Source organism: Melospiza melodia, chromosome 20 (genome assembly GCF_035770615.1).
Source record: "Melospiza melodia melodia isolate bMelMel2 chromosome 20, bMelMel2.pri, whole genome shotgun sequence".
Taxonomy (NCBI): Eukaryota; Metazoa; Chordata; class Aves; order Passeriformes; family Passerellidae; genus Melospiza; species Melospiza melodia.
In genome coordinates, this window is record NC_086213.1 from 4,023,949 (window position 1) to 4,041,536 (window position 17,588).

At 48.5% G+C, this 17,588-nt stretch overlaps 1 protein-coding gene across 1 annotated transcript in view; it reads right to left on the reverse strand.

The window, feature by feature from the left end:
* BCR (BCR activator of RhoGEF and GTPase) overlaps positions 1 to 17,588 on the reverse strand; it is a 100,463-nt gene that overhangs the window by 13,383 nt on the left and 69,492 nt on the right. Inside the window, exons 9-16 of the mRNA XM_063173294.1 lie at positions 12,179 to 12,300; positions 10,801 to 10,969; positions 9,416 to 9,535; positions 8,758 to 8,833; positions 8,086 to 8,190; positions 7,426 to 7,500; positions 6,770 to 6,867; positions 5,965 to 6,096 (exon numbers count right to left, since the gene is read on the reverse strand). Of these exons, the coding sequence (XP_063029364.1) occupies positions 5,965 to 6,096; positions 6,770 to 6,867; positions 7,426 to 7,500; positions 8,086 to 8,190; positions 8,758 to 8,833; positions 9,416 to 9,535; positions 10,801 to 10,969; positions 12,179 to 12,300 (897 nt within the window). The remainder of the gene's footprint in view (positions 1 to 5,964; positions 6,097 to 6,769; positions 6,868 to 7,425; positions 7,501 to 8,085; positions 8,191 to 8,757; positions 8,834 to 9,415; positions 9,536 to 10,800; positions 10,970 to 12,178; positions 12,301 to 17,588) is intronic.

The window sequence follows — 17,588 nt, forward strand, 5'->3', positions numbered from 1 at the left end:
AGGGACCCCCAGCAGCACAGCGGCAGCGAGGCCAACCTTATCCCTGTGCGCTCTGTTCCGGCCGAGAGCCCACAGCGGGATGCTGCCAGCACACACGTGCTTCCACGGCGAACCGGACCGGCTCCTGTAGGTGCAACGCTGGCAGAAATTCCTGAAGAGCCCTTGTAAGGAATTGTCAGCAACCAGCAGCTCCCACATTCTGGGATTGTGCAAAGGATGGGCAGCAGTGCTTGGCTTCAGTGCCTCAGTGACCCCACACACAGCACTGCTGGCCAAGGGGGATCGCTTTTAACTCCGGCACACAGATCCGCCCCGCCTGTGGGGCTGGCCAAGGGCCCTACGAGCTGGCCAGCTTCTGGGCTGTTCTACCCTCAACTTCCGTGCTGGAAGCTTGATTTCTTTCAACAACTGAATTCTTTCCCAGAATCAAGAGGAAACCATTTCTGAAGTGTCTGGTTTCCTATGAGGAGCAACCATGCTAACTATTCCTGAAAGCTTGATCTCCAGCTCTGAGGAGTCATCTTGTTAAGCTGCCAAAATGGCCCTGCTGATGGACACAGTCACAGCCAATCCTCTTGCTGGGAACCAGTTTTCCATATGCTTTTAGAATGGAGTCACTGAGTGTATTATTTATAGCAGGGAGTTATATTATTTATAGTTTAAGACTAAAGGGGAAAGAGGGTTTGAATATTTGCCAAAAACTTCAAAGGAAGAGTCCAGCAGAATCCAGTTATGGTTTATTTAGGCTAACAGGTATTACTGGGTATGTCTCAGTAATGACCAGGGAATTCCTGTCACAGCACAAACCAAAATCAAGTAAATAGCTGTTAAAAAATAAAACCATCCTCCTTTCTCTCAAGAGTAACTTTGACACTGCTGCAAAGAACAAGGAGAAGCAGAGTGCTGGAGCTGAGAACTTGCAAAGACTTTTCCTTGCTGGAGCTGAGAGCTCACAGAGACTTTTCTTCGCTGGATAACTGCTGGGGCTGAGCCAGGGCTACAAGTAAAGCTCCATGTATCTGCTGCTGCCTCTTGCTCCCTTGTTTCTGAACCCTCCTGCAGAGCTGGCAGGACCCCTGCACTCCCTCCTACTGTTTGACTCCTGCTGGAAAATGCCTTGTACAGAATGGGGACAGCCAGGGACAGCAGGCACCAGGGCTGGCTGACCCTGCCAACCCTGCATAAATCACTGGCAATAACAACAGTAATTAAGGGGGAAAAACCCAAACTCCTCCAAGGAGCTTTTTAAATAACAAAGCAAAATGATGGAAGCTATTAAAAGAGCAAAGCTTGAATAAACTCTCAGCAACACTGAGTGAGACAGGAAGATCAGGTCTAACAGTCTGATAAGTCACAGCAGGACATCACAGAGTCAATAGGAAACCAAGAGCTGTCACTGGGACTTCAATCAAGCTTCAGTCGTGGTCCCAAGTGATGACTGACCTTCTGAGGCCAGCAAGAGACACAGAGGGAAAGGGCAGCTGGAGCAGGCAGGGAGAGAGCACAGTGAGGACATGAGCTAGCAAGAGTGATGCTCCAGCACAGAGGACAAATGGGGCCATGCTGTCTTCTGGCCTGATTTGGAGATCAGTGACCTGAAAGAAGGAACACTGAGTAGAAGAATGCAATCCACGGCCAGCATGGCAAAGGGAGGCAGCTCTGAGCAAGCTGTGCCAGCTCAGGCAGGGGAGGCACTGTGCAGCTGCTGCCTCTGCATTGACAGTGCAATTTACTGCTCCTCTACACTGTTCCTCCAAACAGCTGCTTGGTTTGAGTGACCTGCCCCATCCCCACTGAAGCACAGCCACTGGGTTGTTTCCATGCTCTGTGCAAACAGGACAGACCTGCTCAAACCCTCACAGACTCCATTGCTGGGGCTTCTTTGCACAGCCCCCACCAAAAGCTCATGCCAAACAGGAAAATACAAACCAGCCACTCTGTCTGTTTGCTGTTCCCTCCAGTCCCCTTGTGGCCTTTGGTATTTGCAGTGGCAAGCTACAGCCCCAAAGTCACTAATGAATCAAGCCAATACCTCTCTGGATCCTGCCCAAAACACAAGAGAACAAAGCAGCTCAGCACCACAGGGGTTTCTGAGTGCAGGGCTCTGGCCCTTGTAGCAGCTCAGCACTGAATTCAGACAGAGCACAGCAGTCAGGAAAGGCTGAGAGTGCACAGCAGAGTGCTGAGAACTGAAAAAAGGGAAACTGGGAATGCTGCTCTGGCAAATGCAAGCCAGGCACTAAGGAAGGGTGTCTATGCTCTGCCCTAGGAAACCACCACAGAGAGTTTGATCATGATTTCTTTTTCCCCAGAGAGAAAAGAAAACATGCAGAAGGAGGGAAAAACAAAGAAGCCTCAGTGGAAATGAAAGAGCAGGGACTGTGGAACATTAAGGTTAGTGTGTTTTATATATACAGTACATTCACACTACTTGTTCCCTTTATTAAACTTCCCAGGCAACTTTACACCCCATCAATTTTGAACTGTAACTAATGTGACATAGATGTTGTCAGAGCCTCACTGCTGCTGGGAACTCCCAGTCCTGCCATAACCCCATTCTTCTCACAGCTCCCCACTGACAGCTTAATCTTTCCCACCATCACCCTTTAGGCATGACCCATTGCCTTCTTCATTTCCCCCCTGTTTTCATTGCTGGGACAATGTTCTGCTTCAGCAAACTGTTTAAACAAGCCTGAGTGAGTAAAAGGTTTCCAAGTTAACACTGGGGAGGTACAACTTGGGACAATCTGGTTTACATGCAAAGCAACTTAATGCCTGAAATAGCCATGGGCACTGCTATGAGACATCCCAGATAATTAAGGTAAGAGTGATTGTTCTGCAAGGCAGCAGGGAATGGTGCTGCTCCACAGAATGAGTGATCTAAGGTCACATCCTCCCTGATTTTCCAGCACTGCTGTGAGGGAGAAGGAAATATTTAGCTTGAGCTGATCATGCAGAAAAAGAAAACAGCCAAGGAAATGGCATTTCTGGGAGGCACCGGTGGGAGGAGCTGGATCACAGGGTGAGGAATCACCTCACTCACTCACAGCTCCCACAGCCAGGCTGGTCCTGCTGACAAATGTGCCCAGTGGTGCAGTCTCAACGCCAAACAAAGGCTGCTGCACTCCAAACGTGGGGATGTGTCTGCCACAGGAAGTGCACAATTCAAGGACCAAAGGGCCAGCCAAGTGCCAGAGATGGACTGCAAGGTAACAACAGAAAGAAAAGCCAGTGTGCTCACAATGAGAGGGGCTTATGCCCCCAGCTGAGCTAAGCCTCACATTTCCTCCCATCATGTGCTGTCCATTCTGTCCTCCTCCAGCTCCCCAGTAATTCCAGTTTCACAATGTGCTCAGGAATAGAAATTCTCATGCCTGAGGTGCACAGAAGCCCCCAGCCACGTGTGCCAGGCAGTTCAGCAGGGCACACCCAGCACTGCTGTGCCCAGCTCTGCTGAGGACTTCACCCCTACATTTACAGGAGGTTCTGTACACTAAAACCTCATGGGTTTATGCTTCAGAGATAAAAACCCTGCAGACTGGCAGGAAAGAAGCAGCTCTTGCATCTGGCTGTACAGACAGACAAATAAAATATTCCATAGGAAAAGAAAGTATGAGCAATGGGAGCTATTAAAATTGCAGCCCATTCCTGGAAACTGGTGACATGGACCAATTTCCAGCCTTCCTTCCTTCACTACCATAATGTAACGGAGAGATTTAATAAACATTTTTACAGCCAAAACAGTCCCAGTCTCCTTGATTGTCTTCATCACTGAGGCTCAGTATTTGGTGAGTCACAATTCCCAGTAGTGGGAAGTTGCATATTTACAATAATTCATGGCTTAACAATACACTGCAATTTGGCCAACAGAGAAACTTCTCTGCTTTTATCAAAGGAGGATGCAGACACGACTCTTCATGTCCCCAGAGTTTTTACCTAAAAGGAATTTATGAAACAAAAATCCTCACCCAATCTCACAGACCATGCCTTTAGACAGACAGACTTGGGCTGAATAATGACAGTGCAACAACAAATCAGAAACCCAGGATAAACTAAAAACTCTATGGCAAACAAAATTTGATATAAAAGCACCTGGGAGAACAGCCAACCTTCAGGCTGTAATCAGATTTTGTTGTTGTATTATTATGGTTTCTTAATAGAGAAATGGTGTTTACTTCAAAAATGGAACTAAACCAAAATCAAAACCTTTAATAATTTTTATCAATCCAAAATTTTACCAGACTGTCATATGACTTCTATTTGATTCAATAGTGTTTGAAATCCATGATGGGACAGAAATCACTGAAAATTAAGAGATTATTCTGGCAATTCATCAAGTTTCTTTATAAAGTGCAAAGGGGATTTACAGAAACCAAGAGACCTTTTCCATGTGCCTTTTATGATACAACAGAATGCAACATTTGTACATTGATTACAAACATTTTAATTGATTTTTTAACCTTCCCACTGTCTAGGTTTCTCTAAAAGAATCAGGATGCAATTAATATTTAATTGCCATTAAAGAGTATTTTTATTTACTAAAGTATAGAATATATTTACAGAATATACAATTGCTCTGCATAAAAATGCCCATGGCTGTGAGAAGGAAAAAAAGGCCAAATTTTGAAAGATTTTATTTGGTTTTTTATAATCTTTCTATGTAACATATTTGTAGAATTTATCAGGTCAGTGATTTCAGGGTTCTCTGTTATGAGCACACAAATCTCCAGGGCATTTCAGGGCTGAAGGCTTGCTCTTTTGTAGTTGCTCAGCTCTGTGGAAAACAGCCTTTGTTAGCTGAAGGGACACAGGGATTTCTGGTCAGCTGAGACACTCACACAGCAGCCTGTGCTGGCATTTATTGATCTCGCACCAGCTCCCTTCACATCCCACCATGCATCTGAGACAAAAGCTCTCTCTGAAACCAGGAGAGAGGGGAGGAAGAGGCTGATCAGTCATTTAGGCAATGAACCCTGCCAGAGCAAAGGTGGGATGTGATCCCACAGGCCACCCTCACCCTGAGCTGCTGCTGCAATCCCACAAATGGCCTTGGCCTGCACGGCCATCACTGCAGTGCTGGCCAGGGAAAGCATCACCCACAGGGAGAGAAACAGCCAGACCCAAATGGAGGGGAGCTGGTGAGATCTTTAAACATGCCAGAAAGGAAAAGGTGTCTGGGCAGGGTCATTGTTCTGTTCAACAGCCACTCCAACACAGAGAATGTGTCCTCAGAGCAGGCATTTAAACACCTCCTAAAGATGTGCAGACAGTGTACAGACAGTGCAACAAAATGGAACAGGATGGAGGACATGTGTTCCCCATGTTTTCCTCCACACAAGGCCTGGTTTCTCCTACATCCAGCTTTAGTGCTGTGTCACACAGCAGCTCCCCAAGAGCAGCAGCCCTTTGCAATCATCACCTCCCCCACTGTATTACACATCTGCCACACAAAGTGTCCCAGGCCAGTTCCCAGCAGTGGAGATGTTCCTCAGATGCTGTCATGGACACCACACTCTGGGCATGGCACTCACTAGGACAGGCAGGCTGTCCCAGGGCCTGGCCAACACATCCATCAGCTTCCAGCACACACAGCTGGCAGCCTCTGTGCACAGGATTTCCAGAGTAGAGAGAATATTCTTGCATCCTCCTGTCACAAATGAAGCATCCTCACAGTGCCCAGGGGCACTTCCTATACAGTGGTGTGGAAATTTTGAAGTTAATGGGCAAAGGAGAGATGAGAACAAGCAGCTATCCCATGGAACAGGCAAAAGGCACAAAGCTAGAGGGACAAAGCTGCTGATTTCCTGCCTGTGAATCACACTGTGTCCCTCACTGTCTGAGGGAAAAATCTTCAATGCTGAGACAACCAGAAGGCAGAAAAAACCTCTGTGGTGAGCAGCAGGATTCAAAGTCCTGTGATGTTTTGCAGTAAGGGTATCAGGAATGAGATGGGCACAGTCTTACCTGGATCTGTCCTTTCCCCATGATGCGATCTGTGCTCTCTCCATCCTCTTTGGTGAGCTTGGTTTTGTTGTAGCACTTTTCATAGCACAGAATCCGCAGTGTCTGGGAGCCCTCCAGCTCAATCTCAAACTCCTGCAGGGCACCAGGAAAGGAAAGAGCAATGGCTGCATCACAACAGGACACCAGTCTCAGAATAATCAATACAGACTCTTTAATACTCATCAGAAGAACACTTCAAGACTGGCCAAAACCTCCTCCCTGCTGAAACTGGTCTGGAAATAAGCAGAAATTGTATTTTGTTTCTATAAGATGGTCAAATTGGAGACTAAGATGGTTCACTCCTTAGTCAGGTTTCACAGGTGTCAGCAAAGCATTATTCAAAGACACAAATTTGCTCTTCCATGTAAGAAATTTTGCTCACTAGCAGGTCTGAGTTGGCTTTAAACAGGCAAAATGTCTACAGCTAATTCTTCCCCCTCTCAACAAATAAACAAAACCATCTCCTTCAACATATTTTTACTTATATCTTTAAAAAAATTGTCAAGCATTAATCTGTTTAAAAGATGAAATACTGGACAAGACACATTTGTATCAAACTGTTTGTTTAATTCCCACTAATCCAAGAGGAAATCTTCTGCAAGCCCTGACAGCCAAATGAACCTGGCAGAAAAGTGTTTTGTGAGAAGCAGCATGTGCAGCACAAGTGCTGAGCATGCAGCACCCTCCTTCACTGGCAGGTCTGCTACCCATCATGTGTTGATGTTTGGCACATGGAATGAGTCACATCAAGAAAAATCAAACTTACCTCGTTCCAGTTGGGCTCTGTGGTGTCTCTGTAAACTCTGGTCTTGGCCTTGTTCACAAAATACCCAAAAGAATCCACCTCTAACGTGCAGTACAAATCTGAGGAGGGGAGACAGGAGAGACAAAAACTTTAAAAATATATCTAGAATCTCCTAACTTGCATTAATCAGCTGCACAAAGTGCCTTCATTTCCATCATCTCTGTATTAGTACCAGTAACACCATCCCATACAAATCTCATCACCTTGATCAGCCCAGCTGTCCTTAGGAAGTTCTGTCACCTTTTTTGATCCTTCTGTCAAGTCATTCCCCTGAATTTTAACACCACTTTCTTCCCAACAAAAATTCTGGATGCCAGAGAACACCTTTCATTCTTTCCTTGTAAAACAAAATATAGCTGAAAGAATTGAGAATAAGGGCTGACTTGTTTCTAGAACAGCTGGGTAATCAGCAAACACTGCTTAGACGAGGCCTAACAATAAATGCTGTCAGCTCGATCCTTGATGCTGATCTTTTTGGGAGTTAAGAGTAGAACTTCCAGTTCCCCAAAACACCTCTCCTCCTCACCACCACCACAGAATCCATGCCCAGCTGTCCCAGTACACGGTTTATCCACCCCCTATCAGTACCTCCTGTGTGCCCCAGAACTGCAACTCACTTGAGCTTTGCTTGAACCCCGTGGCAGAGTGGACAATGACGTTCAAGAATCCATAGAGACCTGGGGATTCATCATCTGTACAAAAGACCCAAGGGATTTTGTTACATTCACAACAGAGCCAAGAGTGAGAGTGATGAGACTGATATTACACAGGTTAATGAGCAGAGGGTGAACTGTCCCCAAGGGTGGCAGGAGCAAGTAACAACCACTTCAGCAAGACAGGAGACTGTTCCACAGTTGGCACCTGTGATTCCTTCTGGCACTGGGGGGCTTTTACAGTGACAGTTCTAGAATCAGCAAGACAGCATGGAAGAAATTCAAAGGAGAAAAAGTAAATTATAATGGCTAAGTCTACATTAGCAGATTAAGCAGTAATTTAGGATGGCCCCTGACACAATTTTGGCCAACTAGTGTTATTCCAAAGGATTCTCAGACACAGCTCAAAGCTGTCCCAGGCTAGGATTCCACCAGGCACTCCAATACCTTGCACAACAGCTGCATGCAAGGACCATTTAATAGTTATTAATGTATACTGGAGGATGCCTGCAAAGCGTAGCAAAAGGGAACAGTAAGAGCAGCTCTAGGGAAAAGCACAAAATCAGGCAGGGGGAGAGTTCCACTGCAGCTGCACCATGTGAAAGCAAACCCCAAAGGTCTTACCTTCCTTATTGATAGTGAGGGGAATGTTGTGCACTGTCTGAAGCTTCACACAGGAGTTTGTCAGCATCTGGAGCTCCACTGATGTGAGTGAGAAGCTTTTAAAGCCTGCCAAGGAGATTGAAAGAGGGAGAAGTAAAAATTCCAGGGAAAGGCTGGATGCATGACCCCTCAGCTCCCTGGGCACTGCTCAGCAGCAGCACTGAGGTGCTCAGGGCAGCACTGCTGCTGCTGCAGGCAGCTCTGCTGGGGCATATTTAATTACTCTTCCAAGTCTCACGATGTTCACAGGAAATAGAGGGGTTCTTAGTTCCTTACAAAGCCAAAAACACCATGCCATAAAAGTAACTGAGTTTCTCTTGAATGGAGCCAGGGGATAGGGTGCAGCTCTTCCCTCCTGGAATTCCCTGGAATTGCATTGAGCTCTGATCTCTAGGGTAAATGGGAGAATCTCTACACACATTTTCTTACTAACTGCTCTCTCTACACATTCCTCACATGTTGCTGCAGCAGAAATTGCCCAAACAGCCTCAGACAGGAGACATCCATATTGTGCTGTGGATTTCAATGCAGATCTGTGTTTTGGCAGGGAAGCCTGTCCCACAGCTCATCCTCTGGAGCCCTGCTCTCTTAAGATCACAGTATTTGTACCAATGACAGCTGAGGGATACTCACATTTCTTCTGCTGTTCCCGGATATTCTCCCTCCACTCTGCCCTTTCATAGTCTGATGAAATGAGGAATGTGTAACTCTGCCCAGGAACACAGGAGACAACAGGGCATGCATTAGTGTGATGCACCACTGAAGGCGGGGCCTGCCTGCTCCACCCTCCCCCAGTGCAAACTGCTGGGCAGACTGTTCTGCTGGCACTGCTGCCACTTACCCTGCACCACATCTCTGTCAAGACAGGCTGGGCTCTGGCACCGTGCCCATGGTACCAACATGGACAGCCATTGATCACAGAGCCCCACCCTGCCAAGGGCAGCTGTGGCCCTGCAGCAGCTCCCATGGCAGCTTGTGCTATTCCTCACAATAGGAATTCAGCTGCACCAGGAATGCCAAAAGCCTCCAGCACAGGCCTGGACACTGATGAAGCAGTGAAATGCTGCACCAGGGGATTCATTTCTATGGTTATTTCTTAAATGCCAGTCTTGAATGCAAATGAATCCCAGCCTTACAGGATGCCATCATAACCTTTGGCACAGCAAGGGTGAGGTGGCTGCTGCATTGAGGACACACAGCAGAGGCCACAGAGCCCTCATGTGCAGGAGCATTAGCAGTCACAGACACAGGCCCCCAGGATCTCAGGCCCCGGGGGGGATGCTGCTCTCACCTTGCCGTTGCGATTGTGCACGCGGAAGGCCATGTTGGGAGACATCAGCAGGAGGAGGGATTCCTGCTCCGACAGCTTCTTTTTCAACCTCTCAATCACCTTGCTGCCTTTATTGGCTCTCTGAAGGGTGTGGGAGAGAGGGAGCACAGGACATGTGTTATTCTTCAAATCTGCCCTCATTCACACAAACTGCTATTTTGAAATCCACAGTCTCTACCCTGTGAGTAGGTAAATGGCCCCAGAGCAGAAGAAATGCTGTCAATAGGATCCACAGGACTCCCAGCTGCTCAGAAAGGTGTAATTTGCACAATCTCTACACATGGATGGGGCACTGTTCCCTGATTCCAGCTGTCCCAGCTGAAGAGCAGAGGTGTGTGGCCACTGTCCCAGCTGTACCTTGTATTTCTGTTCCAGAGGCTGCAGTAGCATCATGTCACTGGGCAGCCATAGCACTGCCAGGTCCTCCAAGTGTCCTTAACTAAGGAGACTCTAAGGAACTTCTGTAGAAGCCATCCAGAACTCTCCCACTCACCACCCACTGATCCATTTTCATCAGAAGTCTGCTAAAAATATGGTTTTTCCTGGATAAAATCCATTACCAAACCAGCCATGTGTGTTGTTTAGCAGTGATGCACCAAAGCACGAACCTTAGACACCTGCAGCTTGAGTAAACAGCTTCCACAATTCTTCCTAATACCTTATTTTTTCCAGGGAGCCCTCTTTGAAAGCCAGCCAGGGCTGTGAAGCAGAAGCACGTTCTTTGGAAATGTGGGGAATAACCTTCCCACAGCATGATCAGTGTTATTCACATCCTGCCCTACATACCAACAGTGTTCAAACTCTTACTTCTCTTTTAGGCTCCAGGAAGATTTGGGATCTAACAGCTCTCAGAAAATATTTCTTGCAAGCAAAGAGAAGCCTGGGCCAGAGACACCATGTCCATGTCTGACTGTCAGCATAATTGCTGTTTTCTATGCATTTGCTGCTGCTTTGACATCAGGGAAGTAGGAAAAAGCTTCAAAGGCATAACTGAGCCTGCTGAAATTCAAGAGTATATGGCTTCTGACCAAACTCACTGGCAGGATCATAATTTAACAGCCAGAAACTGGCAAATAACACTCCCAGTCCTTTTCATGTCTGCAGCAAAAGATCCCTGCCCTCCACATGGATGCTCACAGGAATACAGGAGCTGCTGGTACAACCACAGGGTCTTTTGTCTCTGCCTCCTCACAGGGCAGCACCACCCAGGCTGTGCACTGGGATGAGCAAAGCCCCTGCTGGACAGGGCTGGCTCCCCACCCTGTGTAGCCCTGAGAGAGCTGCCCCAGCACCTCCTCTGAGCACAGACCTGTGTCTGGTTGCCCTGGAGTGCTCAACTCCTTTACCTTTTCCCGCTGGATGTCATTCTTGATCTGGGATATCTTGATCTTCATGGCATCCAGCTCCTCATCAGGTACCAGTGGGATGTTGGGCACTGCCTCAGACTCATCCACCATTTGGAAACTGAGGTCAGTGAGAGGGATGTACCACTTGCAGTCATACTGTTGGCTTTTTCTGAAAGGCAGGAGGTCCAAACCTTTTACTGCTACTGGTGTTTGGCAACACCCAGTCCTTCCCACAAGCTCTCCCCTGCTATAGTGCAGAAGATGCAGATACTGGCCCAACTTCACTGTGATTCCCATATGGAAAAAGTCTGGCAACAGGCTGTTCTTCAGCAAGACAGCCCAGCAGGGCCAGTAGCTGCTACAGAACATTTTTAAAAAGGCAACTCATTTTGTTATCTAGCTCTTTTCATCCTAAGGACCACATCCATCTTCTGCAGACAATTTTGGTCCTGCGTGCTCTCTCTTTGAAGCCTCTGGTGTGGCAAAGTTCTAAAGCTGTGCCACACCTGTGACTTGGTGGCCCCCTGGGATCTGAACCTGAGTCTCTCATGACCTGGCTGGGGCAGATGAGCCAATGCATATAAACCTCTGTGTAATCCAACCAGGGGAGAGAAGCTACAGCTCACAGCTGCCATTCTCCAGGGATTTCACCAGGATAAGCAGCACTTTTTAAGTGTTTCATGCCATTTATTCCCTCTTCACCTGTGCTGTCAGGAATATCCACTCTTGGAAATGTCCCACTCCTTTGAAGGTTCATTCCTCACAAGCACATGCTTTGAAAAGGGCAGGCATAATTTTTTGCTTGAGGAGGGCAAGAAGATAAGAGATATCTCCCCAAGAACATTTACCAAATGAAGAGAAGCCCTGTTTGAGGCAAGGGCATTGGTAATGGTTCCTCTCCCCTCACATGTGAAAATTGTCAGCAAAACTGCTTTAATAACTGCACTTTGGGCTTTGCACATAGTCTGTTTACTGCACCTTTGCCATTTTTCTGTAAAACTTTTAACAGGCTGTACCTGCAAAGCCAAAATTAACAACCCTAGTCATAAAAAAAAAGTGAAGAATGTCACCTATTAAAAGAAAGGCCAAGCAGAAAAATGATTTACATTTGTCCAGAATACCAGCAGCTACAACATCTCCTGCTCTCCTTGGCAGGCTCAGGGCAGGGATGGGAGGAATTACCTTTCCTGAGGGGTCAGGACTTAGGATCTCATACAGAAAATATTCCTATCTTGCTGATCATTTTTTATCTAACTGCTTCTTGTGCATGATGGTTACCCAGGCCTGGGGTATCCATACACAACTAACACTACAGGCTAAGCCCAGGGTTCTGTTGCAGCCGAGGTGCAAAGCATGAAGTCCAAAAGGAAACTCTCACCCTCCAATCTGCTTCTTGAGCTTGGCACACAGGAAGAGGTCAGTGAAAAGAAAGACATGGCGTAGCTTGCGAGCCCCTTCCACCAGCTCCACCATGAAACTGTCCTTCAGCAGCTGCCGGTGCTGGGGAAAAACAGGAAAAATGTTCCAGTGCAATACCAGCCCCAAATAATGTTCCAGTGCAATACCAGCCCCAAATAATGTTCCAGTGCAATACCAGCCCCAAATAATGTTCCAGTGCAATACCAGCTCCAAATAATGTTCCAGTGCAATACCAGCTCCAAATAATGTTCCAGTGCAATACCAGCTCCAAATAATGTTCCAGTGCAATACCAGCCCCAAATAATGTTCCAGAGCAATACCAGCTCCAAATAATGTTCCAGAGCAATACCAGCTCCAAATAATGTTCCAGTGCAATACCAGCCCCAAATAATGTTCCAGTGTAATAGCAGCTCCAAATCTGGCACTGGGGCAACACAGCCCTTAAATTCCACTCCTACCAGAGCAAATTCAGTACATTTGTCTAATTCAGAAAAATGAAAAAGCCTCTGAAATACTCCTTGCTGTTGACTCTGCCCCCTGCTGCAGCCCTCTCTGCAAAGGCAGAAGGAGCCATGCATCTTCCCCCAGCCTGGTGCTGGGTCAGACCTCGGGCTTCTCTCCATCACCCGCTCCTGAGCCCGAGTGCAGTTTGCTGTGGGTCACTGCCCAGCCCAGAGGCCCCGAATCGCTGCCAGGGGATGGTCCCCTCCCGAGCCAGCAGAGAGCAGCACACACCGCTTCTCCCGGAGCCACCTCCCTCGGCCACCTCCCAGCCTCTGCAGCAGCTTCAGCCGCCCCAGCAGGGACAGCAAAGCTCCCCTCGGCCCCTTCTCCCCCATTCACAGATCGACTTTGTCAGCATTAACAGCTGAACGCCATGGCTGCTTCTTCATTACAAGGGCTGTTAAGGGATAATTCCTGGACATGTGTATCTGGCAAACTTCTCAGGAGTCCCTTATCAGCCTGTGCTTTAAAAGGACCATCTGGATGTACCCTCACCACGTGCCTATTGGAATCTCCTTTATATATCATATAAAGTTTCCCCAAACCTAGAAGATGCAAAGAAGCTGTACAACTCTGATGCCTTTAATCCTGCTTCTAGTTCCAGAGAGTTTAACAGCCTCCCAAAGAAGGGGCACACATTGGTAGGCAGAACATTGCTTTCCTAACTCCCTTATGGGGAGGGGTGGGACAGATGACTCCATAGGAAAAAGCCCAAAAGGCTGGAATGCTGGCATGCAGACAGGTGGCTGTGTGCTCCTTCCAATGACCACCACAGGAGTTTCATGCCCTGCTCTGTGCTCAGGTCCTCCCATGTGCTGTCAGGATCAGCAGGACTCAGTGAACACCTGGAACAGATACCTACCACTGATTTTCAAGCAGAAGTCAGGGCATTCAGCTCTGGGCAGGTTTTGTTTCCAGCAATATGTGTAACTGTCAGTGCTGCCTCACTTCACAGCCAGTACAAGCAGGAACCATCAGCCTCCCCACACATGCTAAGGTGTGCTAAGGAACTCTGCCCTGACCTGTACTTCCTTTGCTGCTCCAGCCAAGAGGATGCTCCTCTGCCATCCCTGACATATCAGACATCCCACATCTGCCTGGCCAGCGCTGTGGCTGGAGACAGGAGAGTTCTGCCAACCCTGTCCAGGGCTCACCAGCACCTCCCCAGCTGCCTCACTGCCAGTCTTGCCCAGCCCCAGGCTCAGGACCCCCACACTGACACACACAGAAGGGTTTCCAGGGGCAGCACCACGAGAGCAGCTCCCCTGGGCAAGGTCAGCACACCCTGACCACAAGTGGTGCCTCCATTTCTCAGGTGATGCCCCTGGGCTCTGTTTGTTCCATGATTTAACAAACCCTGAATGTGTTCCCTGCCAGGGGTGTGGGAGTGCAAACCCCCACACTGCCTCTCCTCCTGCCTAACACTCTTCCCCTCTTGGCTCTCCAAAATTAAAACAAACCACATCAGTCCTGAGCCTAGCAGGCATCATGGCAAGGAACACATGACAAAGAAATGCCCTTGCAGACATAATTTTTTTTTGCACAGTCTGTCCCACAGCACCCTACACTTCCTGATAGGGACTAGGAGCTGCATTTTCCTGTCTGCAGCTACAAGAGCACCACAGCTACCTGCAAAAGCACATGGAGCAGTGTCAGCAGCTCATCTTGGTGCTGCCTTCCATTAACAAAGATCCAGGGGATCCGTGAGCACAGCAGCAAAAGCTGCACCTCTCCCAGAGCTGCAGGAAGCAAGGCTGCTCCCTGGCAGAGTGCTGCACCATCCCTGGGCAGGACTCTGGGGAGATCTGGCATCCAGCAGTGATTCAGCTCACAAAGGCCTGTACATATGTCAGTGTTTGTTTTTAGGTGGGTGTGATCATCCTGGCTTCTTCTCAGTGTTTTTGAGAGAACTCCTGCCTGCACTCCTGCCTTTGCTGCTGATGGGCACTTGAGCACGCCTTCCCCTCCTGCCTGGGAGAGCAAGCACCAGACAGGAAACTAGAAACACTGAGCTTTGAAAATAAATAAACAAACAGGAGGAGGTATGTTGTCAGTAGCACAAGAACACTCTCCACTCCTGCAAAGAATTTCATTTGGGAGCAATAATAATAAGCAGGGAAAGATTTTCTGAGCAAGCCAAACCCCTGATCTCAGGTTTCTAGATCTGATGCATATTAATTACACTGCAAATCAGCTCAGCTCCTCTGGAGCAATGAGAATAGCTGCTTGCTGCCAGCTCAACCTCTGCTCATTGTTCGTAGGTGTAAAGATGTTCTCACAGCTTACTCATCTCTGCTCCCCAGCAGGAGGTGGCACTGTCCTTTCCCTGCCTGGCACTGACAGGGCACAGTCCTGGCCTGACCCTCTGGCTGCCCCTGCCAGGCACTGGCAGTGTGTGAGATGAGCCAGGGCCCAGCCCAGCACCCTGCTGAGAGCACATCTCCCCAAAACCCCAGCAGAGAGCTCAGCCAGCCCATGCCAAATGACCCAACAACCTTCTCATTGCCATCTGGGGCTGAGGTGGCACTGGGTTTATTTGGGTTAGCACTCCTGGCAACCCAATCCTATCACTGACATAGACACGGTGCAACCCTGAGGCAGCAAAAAGTCCCACAAGGAGAGCTGGGTGGAACAGGACAAGCCTGTGCTTCCTAAGCTTGGCTGGAACAGAAGGAAAGAGGTGAAAGAGATTTATTCCAGTCAGTCAGAGAGAAACGTGGAGCTTCCCAAAACCCTTCATTCTTCTGATCTCCTTGCTCATGGCAGCTAGTTGGGAAGGTGTCCCTCCTGCAAGCAGCAGGGGTGAACTGCCAGAAGAGCAACCAAGCATCTGGGGAGGAGAGTACAGGAGAAAACATTTGTGGATCAAGTCAGGAAATGTCTCCTCACTACCAGCTCTTCTTGGAAAAGAGAACTTTCATTAGGGCTGGGTAAAACAGGCATGCCCCAGGCTGCTCAGCATCCGTGGAGCTGAGGAGGGGCACTTCCAGCAAAGGGGCACATCCTTTGCTGCACATGAGTCATCTTGTGGGAGGTTCAGCAGGTCAGAGGGAAACAATAAAAGGATTTCCCAATGGCTTCCCAGATCCAAACCCCACAGTGTGGGAGCAAAGGGCACCTTCCTGGCCCTCCTGACATGAGTCAGCCCATCCTCTCCCAGCCTGGGGGAGCCAGCAGCCCCCTCAGACAGGCCTTGTGCCACTCAGAGGCCTGTGCCACTTCAGCTCTGCAGTTTGGAACCAAGACTTTGGTCAACTCCTCCCACCCAGCTATTCCTTTGGTGGCTCCTGTTAAATGGGGTCTCCTGAGACACAAGGGGTTTTGGATGGTGAGCCTGCTGTACTGATATATAATAGCTCATGTAGGAAACCATCACTCTACCCAGAGTTACTCTGTTAAAGTAACCAAAGGTGCTAAAGATTTCCTGAAATACTCTGAAATAGCACTGACTACAGAAACACCAAATAAACATCCAAGAGAACATAAGATTAGGGTGACAGGGTGACAGTGGCAGGAAAGTGGCAAGTGACCCCCTCTCTTCCACAGACAGCCCCCAGGTGTGGTCTGGCACGTGTCCAGCACAGGAGCTCAGCTCAGCTTCAGAAAGATGTTCCAGGAAGTGTGGGAGAAAAGTCTTGATAAGAGTGAATTAGGATGATCTTCAATCTCTCACACCAGGTCTGTGCTGTTAACTTCAGTGGCTCTTGCAAAGCTCCTGTACTGGTGCAATACAAGTTCCACATCTCTTTTCCGGGCCCTGCTTTTCTTTGCATGTTTTCATCTGCTTCTTCTCCCACCCACCTCAGTGCTCTGAACAAAAGAGCTCTCCCTGTACCTTTCCCAGAGCTTGGTTATCCTCTTTGGATTGCTTTTGCTGTCCTCCTCCTCCTCTTACCTCTGTCACTGAGCATCTTCCCCTCCTCTGCCAGCAAGCTCACGACTACCTGTGTGCTCATCTATTCATCCTACAGTGTTTTTGTGCTGTTTGCATATGATAAATCCTGCTGCTGTCACACACTGATTAACTCCAGGAAGTGTGGCCAGCTTGTCTGAGGCACATGACAAAAAGTGGAATTAAAAAACCTACTCAAGCAGCCCCACAGCTGCACAAAAGGCCATCTCCCCACTTGTGTGCTGAGGAAGGAGCTCATCCCATGTGCTGACAGCAGAGGCCTGCAGCGTGCGTGGGTGAGAGCCCCAGGAAGGGCTGGGATGTGTGTGAGGCACAGGGAGGAGGGGAAAACCAGGAGATGGGTATTGGCACATGTCAGTGAGGAAGAGGTGGTTTGGCTTTCTGCAGAGCGTAGGAAGAAAATGATTCCTCGTGTGTCTAAGTGTGTTGCAAGACCAGCACTGCAAAAATAAAAGGGATGCTCTGCCTAGGGAGTTAAACTGGCTGCTCTTTGAGCATTTTAATGGCCTCTTTCTTCTTCCCAAAGCTCCTGTCACCAGGAGCTCTCTGGCTCCAGCTGTAAGACAGAGTGTGAAGCAGCCAAGATAATTTCTGAGTGCTTTACTGCCAACATCTGCCCAAGGCCCGCAGGAGCAGTGGGCACCAGCCCCACGCTGTGCATGGCTGTGTCTCAGCTTCACTTCCAGCTTTTCAAGGGCTTCAGTTTGCACTTCTGCTCCCTTGCACATGTCCTTTGTGCTTTCCCTTCTCTGGCACACTTGGTCCTCTCAAAGTCAAGCAGAAGCCTACGGCAATGCTAGCCAGTCCCCCAAATGCAGTTTAAAACCAGATTTAGAAACAGCAAAGCAGCTTGCCAAGCAGCCTCTCCTCTCCAGGGCAAGGACAAAGGTGTACAGTAGCACAAGCAGATCTGTGATGTGATCTACTGGGCTTGTTCCCAACAAAAGCTGTC